The sequence below is a fragment of the Odocoileus virginianus genome, chromosome 14 (assembly GCF_023699985.2).
Source record: "Odocoileus virginianus isolate 20LAN1187 ecotype Illinois chromosome 14, Ovbor_1.2, whole genome shotgun sequence".
NCBI classification, from domain to species: domain Eukaryota; kingdom Metazoa; phylum Chordata; class Mammalia; order Artiodactyla; family Cervidae; genus Odocoileus; species Odocoileus virginianus.
The window spans coordinates 15,147,695-15,159,653 of record NC_069687.1 but is presented as its reverse complement, the minus strand read 5'-3'; the positions used below and the strand labels follow the sequence as shown (position 1 = coordinate 15,159,653).

Genomic DNA, 11,959 nt, shown 5'->3' with positions numbered 1-11,959 from the left:
GGGAGGGGGAAAGTAAATAAAGTACAGATGAATTCCAAGAAAAGTACATTGTTCTTCCTGAGCAAAGAACAAATGAATAATGTGTTGTGCAAAGTAGAAAACAAAACAGTACACTTAATGTGTATTATGTTATTTTTCGTTTTGTTGTTTTTACTAGTGTGTGTGTGTCTGTGTGTGCATGTGTTATTTAGAAAACTTAGAATTTGCCCTGAATGTCAAGGTATTTTTCAGCCCCTGCTAGAGAAAGCAGATGAATAGGTAGCAAGCAAAATATAGGTTCTATTATACTCAGCTTATATATATATATACATATATATATATATATATACATACATATATATATATTTTTTTTTTTTTTTTTAAGAAGAAGAAGAAGGAAAAGAACCCTCTGGGGAATTTGCATACTAGTCAGACTCTTGTGGCTGCGGTGGGTGGTTCCGGCTGGGAGGCAGCTCTATTCTTAGACGTCTGTGCTGAGGATGGAAATTGTTCACTGCTGCTGCAGGACCTTCTTCTAGTCAATGCTTTTAATGGGGTTCACCTGTCAGATCAAATTTCCCAAACCTGCGTAAAAGGCAATTGTAATCAGACATGTCATTCCCTTCTGCTCATGGCAAATCTCCAAACAGGGCTCTTTCTGTCAGTAAAGTACTGAAATGTAGTCTTTCCCTTCCATTAAGAGGATTGCTTTCATTTTAGGGGCTCAAGGATTTTTTTTTTTTCTTTTGCAGTTTTTTCACTGTTCTTTTTGTTAACAAAAATATATTACAAGTGACTATAGTTTCCTCTAGTTTTTTTTAAAAAAGTGCCCTTTTCCTTTGAGTAACAACATTTATGGGCCTGAGTTTCTGAATATGTGGTTCTTAAATACAAACCAATTGATATTAAGGATTAATTTAGTCAACAAGGCAAGAATAGTCTTTTGTGCCTATTTCAATGTAGTTTCTACTTGAATAAATTCATAGCTTAAAAAGCCAAAAGATAGTGAGGTTGCCAGTAGTCTATCTAGTGATTGAAACTGAGTCTTTAAGATATACATTTTTAATGTATCAGAATATTTACATAAGTTTAAAATAGCAAATTTCATTTTAAGCTTTAGTAGACTTTCTGACACCCATGGCTTTGGAGAAGCCTGCAGCCTGTCTGGCTTTGTTTTCGTTATCCGAAACTGCCTTAGAATTAGGGAAATAGATGTAAAGCCATATTCAAGATGAGAATTCCTCAATACAACATCTTTGGACTCTTTTCTCTTACTCTTAAATCCTGGACTATATAATGAAAAACATATGTGAAGAAAGCAAATATGAATGCTTTCTTGATGATTCTAAATCCGTGCTTATTGCATCATCATTTTGTCATTTGACCAGTAAAGACATGAATTTGGGGGAGTTAAAACAAAAGTAGATACATTATAGAAGGTTTATTAATTTGTAAATGAATGATGTTAAATGTGAATTTTCCTAGACTCAGAGGGAAACTTGGGGGAAACATAAAACCACCTTCAAAGGAAATGAAATGAGGAACAAATGTGATATTTGGACCTTAGGAAAATATGAAGGTCAAGTGTACATGAGATAGAGCTATACGATATTGCTATTTGATTTTCTATTTCAATGTGTACAGTTGTACCAAGTATCCTTTTTCAAGAGCGTAGTTCTTTTGCAAAAAGATTTTCCTCCAGGAACTTAAATATGTACGTGAATGGAAGTACACCGCTTTAGAAGAAAAATTGCCTTTAATAAAATGACTGAGAAAAGTTTGGAGAATTGTACTTAACCAATGGTTCATAGATTTTGAGATTTCATACACTAATAAAATTTCTATACTTAAAAAGGCACAAGGCATATATGCTCATGAAAAGAAATAGTTTTTTTTTATTTTTAATGAAGGACATATATCTTTATTTAAAACTGTACTCCTAACACAGGGGGCACAGGTTCGATCCTTGGTTGTGGAACTAAGATCCTGCAGGCTTCATGGCACAGTCAAAAAATAAATAAACTTTTAAAAAGGCAAATACCTTTATGAAAAACTCTCTGAATTACTCTCTTCACTTTCCCATGAGCAGGAAGGGTTAAAAACTCCTGGCCAAATAGTAGTAGTTGACTAAACATTTAAAACATGAGCTACCTGGCTGACCAAAACAATGTCAGTTATAAATGAGGAAAGTTTGGTCTCCTTTTATAAGGATGCATAGAAAAATTCATCTGATTAATCCCATAAATATTTGTGGCACTGCTATTTGGTATACTGTTTTTTTCTTTACCTTAGCATTTTTTTCTAATTGGAGATAATTGCTTTACACTATTGTGTTGGTGTCTGCCATATATCAACGTGAATCAGCCACAAGTATGCATATTCCCCTCCTTCTGGAATCCCTCTCCCATCTCCCTCTCCATCCCACCCCTCTCAGTTGTCATAGAGCAATGGGTTGAGCTGTGTCGCACAGCAAATTCCCACTTGCTACCTATTTTACATATGGTAATGTATATGTTTCCATGCTATTCTCTCAATTCATCCCACCCTCCCTTTCTCCCACTGTGTCCGTAAGTCTGTTCTCTAGGTTTGCATCTCCATTGCTGCCCTGCAAATAGGTTCCTCAGTACCATCTTTGTAGATTCCGTACATGTGTTAATAAACATTTGTCTCTTTCTGACTTTCTTCACTCTGTCTAATAGGCCCTAGGTTCATCCACCTCATTAGGACTGACTCAAATGCATTCTTTTTAACAGTTGAGTTATATTCCATTGTGTATATGTACCACAATTTCTGTATCCATTCATCTGTTGATGGGTATCTGGTTGCTTCTGAGAGAGTCAATTCTTAGGCAGGTTGATAAGAAGTCTGAGGGTCCTGGAGGAGTTGAAAGGGTTCTGGGGCTCTTGAGAAGGAGAAAAGGATAAACTTTTTTCCTACATTCCTTCATCTTAATCTCATAAAACGTTTTTTTCTTTAAGCCCAGAGCTGATGATTACAAAACAAACAACTCAGCTTAAACTCGGTACCAGTGATTATATAACAACAATGTATCCTGCTCCAGGACATGTTTCTACTTCTTAAGACCCTTCTGACTAATTCTGTCATCTTTAAATGTATATTATGGGAGTGGGTCTAGTAAGATCTTTCTATTGTTAGCTCTAATCCCTTTATCTTAAAATGTAAATCATGGGAGTGGGTCTGGTAAGACCTTTACAAAATTGAGACATTCTTTTTATTTACTGTAATAACCAACTGAAAAAGTATATAGCTCTCTTGCTAAGACTAGCAAAGGGGGCACTCTCCATCCCCCTTCTGATGTCTATGTCAGAAGCGTCTTCTGTCCCTTTTTATACTTTAATAAAATCCTGCTATAGCAAGGAGAGACGAACCTCTTTAAGAAAATTAGAGATACCAGGGAAACATTTCTTGCAAAGATGGGTATTATAAAGACAGAAATGGTATAGACCTAATAGAAGCAGAAGATATGAAGAAGAGGTGGTAAGAATACACAGAACTATACAAAAATTATCTTCACAACCCAGATAATCATGATGGTGTGATCACTCATTTAGAGCCAGACATCCTGGAGTCTGAAGTCAAGTCACTGTGAACAAAGCTAGTGGAAGTGGTGGAATTCCAGCTGAGCTATTTCAAATCCTAAAATATGATGCTGTGAAAGTGTTGCATTCAATATGCCAGCAAATTTGGAAAACTCAGCAGTGGCCACAGGACTGGAAAAGGTCAGTGTTCATTCCAATCCCCAAGAAAGGCAACACCAAAAAATGTTCAAACCACCGCATAATTGCACTCATCTCACACACTAGCAAAGAAATGCTCAAAATTCTCCAAATGAGGCTTCAACAGTACGTGAACTGAGAACACCCAGATGTTCAAGCTGGATTTAGAAAAGGCAGAGAAACCAGAGATAAAATTGCTAACGTGCATTCGATCATAAAAAAAGCAAGAGAGCTCCAGAAAAGCATCTATTCCTGCTTTATTGACTATTCAAAAGCCTTTGACTGTGTGGATCACAACAAACTGGAAAATTCTTAAAGAGATGGGAATACCAGACCACCTGCCCTGTCTCCTGAGAAATGTTTATGCAAGTCAAGAAGCAACAGTTAGAACTGGACATGGAACAACAGACTGGTTCCAAATTGGGAAAGGAGTACGTTAAGGCTGTATATTGTCACCCTACTTATTTAACTTATATACAGAAGACATCATGCATCATGCGAAATGCCAGGCTGGATGAAGCACAAGCTGGAATCAAGATTTCAAGGAGAAATATCAATAATTTCAGATATGCAGATGACACCACCCTTATGGCAGAAAGTGAAAAGGAACTAAAGAGCCTCTTGATGAAAGCAAAAGAGGAGAGTAAAAAGTTGGCTTAAAACTCAACATTCAAAAAACTAAGATCATAGCATCTGGTCCCATCACTTCATGCCAAATAGGTGGGGAAACAATGGATACAGTGACAGACTTTATTTTTTTTGGTTTCTGAAGTCACTGTAGATGGTGACTGCAGCCATGAAATTAAAAGACACTTGCTCCTTGGAAGAAAAGCTATGATCAACCTGGACAGCATACTAAAAAGCAGATATTACTTTGCCAACAAAGGTCCATCTAGTCAAAGCTATGGTTTTTTCAGTAGTCATGTGTGGATGTGAGAGTTGAACCATAAAGAAAGCTGAGCGCCGAAGAATTGATGCTTTTGAACCGTGGTATTGGAGAAGACTCTTGAGAGTCCCTTGGACTGCAAGAGATCCAACCAGTCCATCCTAAAGGAAATCAATCCTGTATACTCATTGAAAGGATTGATGCTGAAGCTGAAGTTCCAATACTTTGGCCATGTGATGCGAAGAACTGACTCATTGGAAAGACCCAGATGTTAGGAAAGATTGATGGCACGAGGATAAAGGGACAACAGAGGATGAGGTGAATGGATGGCATCACCAACTCAATGGACATGAGTTTGAGCAAGCTCTGGGAGGTGGTGATGAACAGGGATGCCTGGAGTGCTACAGTCCATGGGGTCACAAAGAGTCAGACATGACTGAGTGCCTTAACTGAACTAAACTGAAAACTGCTATACAAAACATTTTGAGGGATCAAGCCTGGTCCCTGGCCCGGAAGCTAAATCTTCTTTTTTGGAGATCACGAATCTGACATTGTTCACTGTAAGCTGTCACTTCCATGCCCTAGCTACTGTTAAAAGTGCTACAGCGAACACTGGGGTACATGTGTGCACACTCAGTCACATTGGTTGTGTCCAACTCTTCATGACCCTTTGGACTCTAGCCTGCCAGGCTCCTCTGTCCACAGGATTCTCCAGGAAAGGATACTGGAATGGGTTGCCATGCCCTCCTCAAGGGGATCTTCCTGACTCAGGGATACAACCCAAGCCTGCCTTGTGGGCAGATTCTTTACAACTGAGGAACCAGGGACACCCAGGGTACATGTGTATCTTTCACTTGTGCTTTTCTCAGATTATATGCCCTGTAGTGGGATTGTTGGGTCATAATGTAGTTCTATTCCTAGCTTTTTAAGGAACCTCCATACTGTTCTCCATAGTGGCTGTATCAATTTACTTTCCCACCAACAAGGAAATAGTCACCCAAATTCAGGAAGCCCAGAGAGTCCGACACAGGATAAATTCAAAGAGAAATATACAAAGACACGTGTTAATCAAGCTAACAAATATCAAACACAAAGGAAAACTATCAAAAGCCACAAGGGAAAAGCAAAAAATAACATACAAAGGAATCCCCATGATTTTTCAACAGAAACTCTGCAGGCCAGAAGTGAGTAGAAGGATATATTTAAAGTGATGAAAGAGGAAAACCTAAATCAAGGTTACCCTACCCAACAAGGATTTCATTCAGATTTGATGATAAGAAAATTATCTTCCAAGCATCTGATTTCCAATATTGTATAAATTGGTTAAAAATAAAGACTAAAACGACTGCACTGTTATGCTGGAAAACAGAAATCAAAAGAATAAGGACTAATTGCATCAATCTTGAGGAAAGAATTTGGATTACAACAAAGTAGTAAATTCTCTAAATAGTAGATTTTTTTTTCCATAAATAAAATTTGAGTGAAATTTACTGTATATCAAAGCCTTATGTCTGTAAAGAAACAATGTCAATTTGTGTTCCTAAGCCAGTTTTGACAGTGGATGGACATCAATTGATACGTTGAGTGTTACAATGAAGATAATGTGTTTCAATAGAGCATGGTATTTCATTTAATGAAAGATTTTGGGATGTATTATGAGAACAAAGTGTGTAGCTGCTGCACCTAATAATTTTCCCAACTAAGGCAACTGAAGAATGTCTAGATTTTATGAGCACCAGGTGGTTGACAACCACTTGCCTAGTGTATATCGAACCTTGGCCGTGACTCCACTAAGAATGGCAAGTAGGGTTCCTGGATGGTAGCCATGTGAGGCCTCTGCCTCAGTGACCACCAACAGGCTGAAGATGGCCTGCTCTTAGGATTGAGGCCAGGCGGGATCACCATGGCACACACCAGCTTTTGAGGACTTGAGTCCATCCCTACCATGCAGAGGCAGTGTCAGCTACTGGACCGGACATTCAAGGTGAAGGGACAAAGCTGGTCACTGTGGAAAAGTTCATTTCACTCTCCGTTGGTTTTAGCTGTAGGTACTTAGGCACCCAATGAGTGTTAGCCCCTGGAACCCTTTCTTCTCCATAAAGCAGATGTTAAACACGCATGAAGTGGTGAGCCAAACATGTGGTGAGTCCCCAAATAACTTGCCAGTGACGCACATGTCTGTGCAGGACCTTCCCTTTATTTAAAACCATTCATGAGAAGGGAGCAATTGAGCTTCCTCCCGAGTGAAAATGGACGCTCAACATTTCCGGGCTGAGTGCATCACTCCCACACACAAAACACGTTCTGCTGAAAACACAACTTCAAACCAAGGTTTTCTTCACTACAGTAAAATTAAATGTCATGAGCCATGGTTGGGTTGAAATTCTGATTTTGGTATTTAGGGGACCACATTTCTGATAATTTTTCATTGCTGGAACACTGACTGGAGTTAGAAAAGAGAAAAATAACTCAAATTTTTAAATTCTCCAACACAACTTTAAGTGTAAATAAACTAAAACTAAGAAAAATGCCTCCTTGCTTTCGTTTATCCCTCAACAGCAATTTATAGCGATAAACACTAATCCAGGAGACTGATTTGATTGTTCTAATCACCCAAAAGCCTAGTGAGTTTTTTATGAGAAAAGGATGAAGAGAGTGAATTTATATGACTTTCATCAACGAGCATGTCTATCTGCAAGAAGTGCATGGTACTTAATATTAGTAATCATTTAAATATCTTCCATGGTTCAAAGAATCTGTTACCGCTCTACCAGAGCCACCAATCCACCCCCGAGCTATTTTACATAGGCCAGGACACACTGGTAATAATGTGGACATTTCTCTGCTATTTTTCTTACCTAAAACAGCTGCTTGGTGGTTAATGTGTTTACACATTTCTTGCTGTCCTTTCAAGCATCAAGAGTTCAAATTTATTTCACTATAGAAACAACCCACATTGAACCCTAGTATCATTTCACCATTTCTTCTTCTCCAGTATAACCCACTGGCAACATCTTAAGTATGGTACAGACTAGACTACTGAGATAATTGGAGGAGACTTCTTTCTCTTTTGAATCCTGTGTGATGTAACCCATAAAAACCAAATAAGGTCCCTCCTCATCCACTGTTCACTAGTGGATGAGGATGAACTAATTTTGGGAATTAATTCCAGTATACTGGCCCTTCACAAATCTTAAAGAAAATTTCCTAGGTTAGGGTCTATTTATTACTCTATTACTATTATTTATTACTCTATTACCACCCAACCCACTCTTCCCAAACCTGCCATTTGATGGACTCAATCATGATTCAATCATGAGAAATCTTTGTCTAGGATTAACTTCAGGGCTTCCCTGATAGCTCAGTTGGTAAAGAATCTGCCTGCAATGCAAGGAGACCCTGGGTGGATTCCTGGGTTGGGATGATCCCCTGCAGAAGGGATAGGCTACCCCCTCCAGTATTCTTGGGCTTCCCTTGTGGCTCAGCTGGTAAAGAATCCACCTTCAATGCGGGAGACCTGCGTTTGATCCATGGGTTGGTTAGATCCCCTGGAGAAAGGAAAGGTTACTACCCATTCCAGTATTCTGGCCTGGAGAATTCCATGGACTAACAGTCTGTGGGGTCACAGAGTCTGACACAAGTGAGTGACTTTCACTTTTCAGGATTCACTTCACTTTTAAGTGCTTTATATTTGAGATTTGGCTTTTAATAACCAATTGCAAAAGGCCCAAACCACTATCAAGAGATTTGAGACAATTCCTTCTTTTCTTACGTTACAGGACTGATGCACCTGCCTCGCTGCTCCATATAAGCCACTGCTGATACCAATTTCCCAACCCCTTCCCCATCTAGGGAATATGGGCAAACTGAGGGTCGCCATTCCAGCCCTGGGGGAGAAATCGAGGAACAGAGGTGACGTACCTTCTGTTGGGACATACCTGTCCACCCCATAAAATCATCACCAGGCATATAAACAAATTAGTACTTCAGAAGTGAAACGGGTTCGCTTTAACCCTCTTACATGTAAGAGAGAAGCCTGCAATTAGAAGTGACTTAAAAGCCGTAAGTCATCAGTGCAAAACCGGAACAGGAATCCAGTCACTGCAAAGGTCGGTTCTAGGTTTGCTTTCACTCCACAGCTACCATGAATATGGTACACAAACAGATAAAATGACCTTCAGTGGCTTCACAACTTACATGCATGCTACCTATCTATAAGACCTCATCATTCTCTTCTACCCAGCCTTCAAGTTCAAATCCATTTATTGTCTCACAATGTATGATTCAAAATGACTTTTAATTAATCACATCCTCATTTTTTATAGAGTTTATCTCCATAGACTGACACTGATCCAGCTCATTTTTTAAACAAATAACCTTGAAGATCCTGCTTTTTTTTTTCTATTCAATTATACACAAGAAAACTCCTGATAATTGTTCTGTTCTCTACTGAGGTAATGACCCAGGAGAAGGGAAGGGTAATGGTGGTAAAAAGAAAACCAGTAGTCTTCTTGACTTCATTTTAATTGTTTAACTTTATTACTGTTGCACCATTTATACAATTACATATAATTTCAATGCATCCATTGTACATTTTTTTTGTTTTTTTTTTTTTTTAATTTTTATGTTTTTCCATTTTCCAATGAGTGGTGTGTTGGTGTCTGTGACACAGAATGGAAGAGAAAACTGGAACTGCAATGAACGCAGACTTTTTTAAATTTTTTTTCATTTCCACTGACCAATAAACAGAACTACAGGTGCACCCAACCACGGACATGCATTAACTCGTCATGAGAAATCTAGGGAGGCTAAGTAGGATGAGAGAATGTTTGTTATTCCCAAAAAGACCAGGGGAGGAAAAATGGAGTATTGGCATCAAGATACATGTGGACAGGCTACGGTGGGCTGTCTGAAAGTTGGCATTCATCCACAACATTAAAAAAATATCAAAATAAGAAAGGCTGTAAATGAAAAAGAAAACACAGAAAATACTGCTTTCATAAACATCTGATTGCCTTGGCACAGCCCTGCGGGAAGAATCGAACGTATCACTTCCCACCTCCCGCCCCTTGCAGAAAGACAAGATGTTCAGATCTTTAGCGGCAGGAGCGCATGTGATAGCAGTTCAGGTACAAAAGATGTACCGCACTTTCAGACATTGATCTTGAAAATCCAGGGCTGATTGGTAGAGTTGACTGAAGGTATAATTAGATATTTCCCCACAAAAATACTATTTGGATTCTCCCCACCCCCTCCCTCCCTTTGATGGGACCACATCCTTATTCTTGGGCAATACATATGATTACTTCCGATTTGAAACAAGTTAGTATAGGAGAGAGAGAGACAGAGAGAGAGAGAGAGAGACAAGAGAGACAGGTCGTCGTTAAGCTGTATTCTTTTTTTTTTTTTCCATAGGCTGTCCTTTGTTACTCTTTCACTGCTACGGTTTGATCGGAATTAGCTGCCGGGGTCTCGGCAGGTTTGACCTCGTCTGCGGGGGCTGCGGGGGCCTGAGCCTTGGGCGTGGAACTCGGCGCTTCCGTGGCTGCCGGCGTCTCCTTGGAGGATGGGGCAGCCTCAGTGCTGCTGGGTTTTGAGTCTGAAGCTGGGGCCCCGTCACTTTTCGTCTCCTGTGCGGCAGGAGCGGCGGGAGCCTCAGTCTTTGTGGGGTCCCCTCCCTCCTTGCTCTTGTCATCCTTCGTGGGGGCCGCGGGCTCCGCCGCCTCGGCCTCCGAAGCTTTGGGGGCGTCGCCGCCCACGGAGGGGCCTGAGGCGGCCGCCGGCTCCTGCTCAGCATCTTTGGGGGGCTCCGGCTTGCCCTCGGCCCCCTCCGTCGCCTCAGGCTCTGCCTTCGGGGCGTCTTCCTTGGCCGCCTCTGCGTCTTTCTCGCCTTCCTTGTCTTCGGGCTTGTTGGCGTCCTGGGCATCCTTCTCTGACTTCTCCTCTTTGCCTTCCTTCACCTCTGGGGCCTCGGCAGCCGCCTGGGTCTCATTCTCCTTCGGGGTTCCCTCCTCTTCTGTGCCGGCTCCTTCGGCCTTCTTGTCTTTGTCCTTGGCCTTCTCATCATTCACATTGTACCCCTTCTTCTTCTTGCTCAGTTTGCCTCCCATCTTGGAGTTCTGTAACAACAGGACACACAAAAAAATAACAGAGTGACTCGAGGCTCTAGACAGAATGTCTGCGTCCCCCCCCCCCCCATTCATGGCTTGACATTCTAAACCCCAGGGTGACAGTATTAGGGGACAGGGTGGGGTGGGTGGCCTTCCGGAGGTGATTAGGACATGCAGGTGGGGCCCTCATCGACAGATTAGCACCCTCATAGAAGCGACCCCGGCACAGACCTCTCTGGCCCCCTTCCCCATGTGCCCTGGAAGCCAGAAACCAGCCCCCTATAATCTCAAAGCAGGTCCTCACCAGATACCAAATCTGCCCACACCTTGATGGAGGACTTCTCACCCTAGCAGAACTGTGAGAAATCAATTGTTATTGTTTATAAGCCATTCTGCTGCTGCTGCTAAGTCGCTTCAGCCATGGCCGACTCTGTGCGACCCCATAGACGGCAGCCCACCAGGCTCCCCCGTCCCTGGGATTCTCCAGGCAAGAACACTGGAGTGGGTTGCCATTTCCTTCTCCAGTGCACGAAAGTGAAAAGTGACAGTGAAGTCGCTCAGTCGCCTCTGACTCTCAGTGACCCCGTGGACTGCAGCCCACCAGGCTCCTCCGTCCATGGGATTTTCCAGGCAGGAGTACTGGAGTGGGGTGCCACTGCCTTCTCTGACAAGCCGCTCAATCTACGGTAATTAGCTACAGCAGCACCAAGATGCTTGTCAAGCATAAAAACTGAAAGAGGCTTCTACTTACAAACTAAAGGGTTCAGAACACTACTGAACCATGCACCTTAGAATGGTAAAGGTGGTAAATCATATGCTACAAGTATTTCATCACAGTTAAAAATAAATTTAAACAATGAATCATTTAAAGTATCTGATCAGTAGTAAGCCAAGGACATACCAAGCTAAAATCAAAGAACAGTGATTAAAAAGACTATCAACTGCATAGAGAAACCAATCTGCTTCCTCATGTCCAGCTCAAACACCAAGGACTGAACACAATGGCAGTGACAGCCATTTAGATTTATAGGAGAGCTAGTGAAAGGTGTCATAATTTTAAAACACATTCCAGAGAAATGACACAGCTGGAAAAAAAATCACACAAATCTCAAATTTTGACAAAGTAATCTCAAGCTTCAAACTCCACTATTCATATATATGTTCACATATGCACTCACATCTTCAAAGACCAAAGGCAAGGAGGATTTGGTCTATCTCATTATTAAGAAGGACCCATTAAAGGAAAA

The 11,959-nt window shown here is 41.0% G+C and overlaps 1 protein-coding gene across 2 annotated transcripts in view; it reads right to left on the bottom strand.

The window, feature by feature from the left end:
• Positions 1 to 9,118: 9,118 nt before the first annotated feature.
• The window catches only part of BASP1 (brain abundant membrane attached signal protein 1), a 51,381-nt gene continuing 48,540 nt past the window's right edge, over positions 9,119 to 11,959 (bottom strand). For both annotated transcript variants that reach the window (XM_020868886.2, XM_020868887.2), the window contains exon 2: positions 9,119 to 10,721. In XM_020868886.2, coding sequence (XP_020724545.2) covers positions 10,029 to 10,712 — 684 coding nt within the window. In that variant the 5' untranslated portion in view covers positions 10,713 to 10,721 and the 3' untranslated portion in view covers positions 9,119 to 10,028. The remainder of the gene's footprint in view (positions 10,722 to 11,959) is intronic.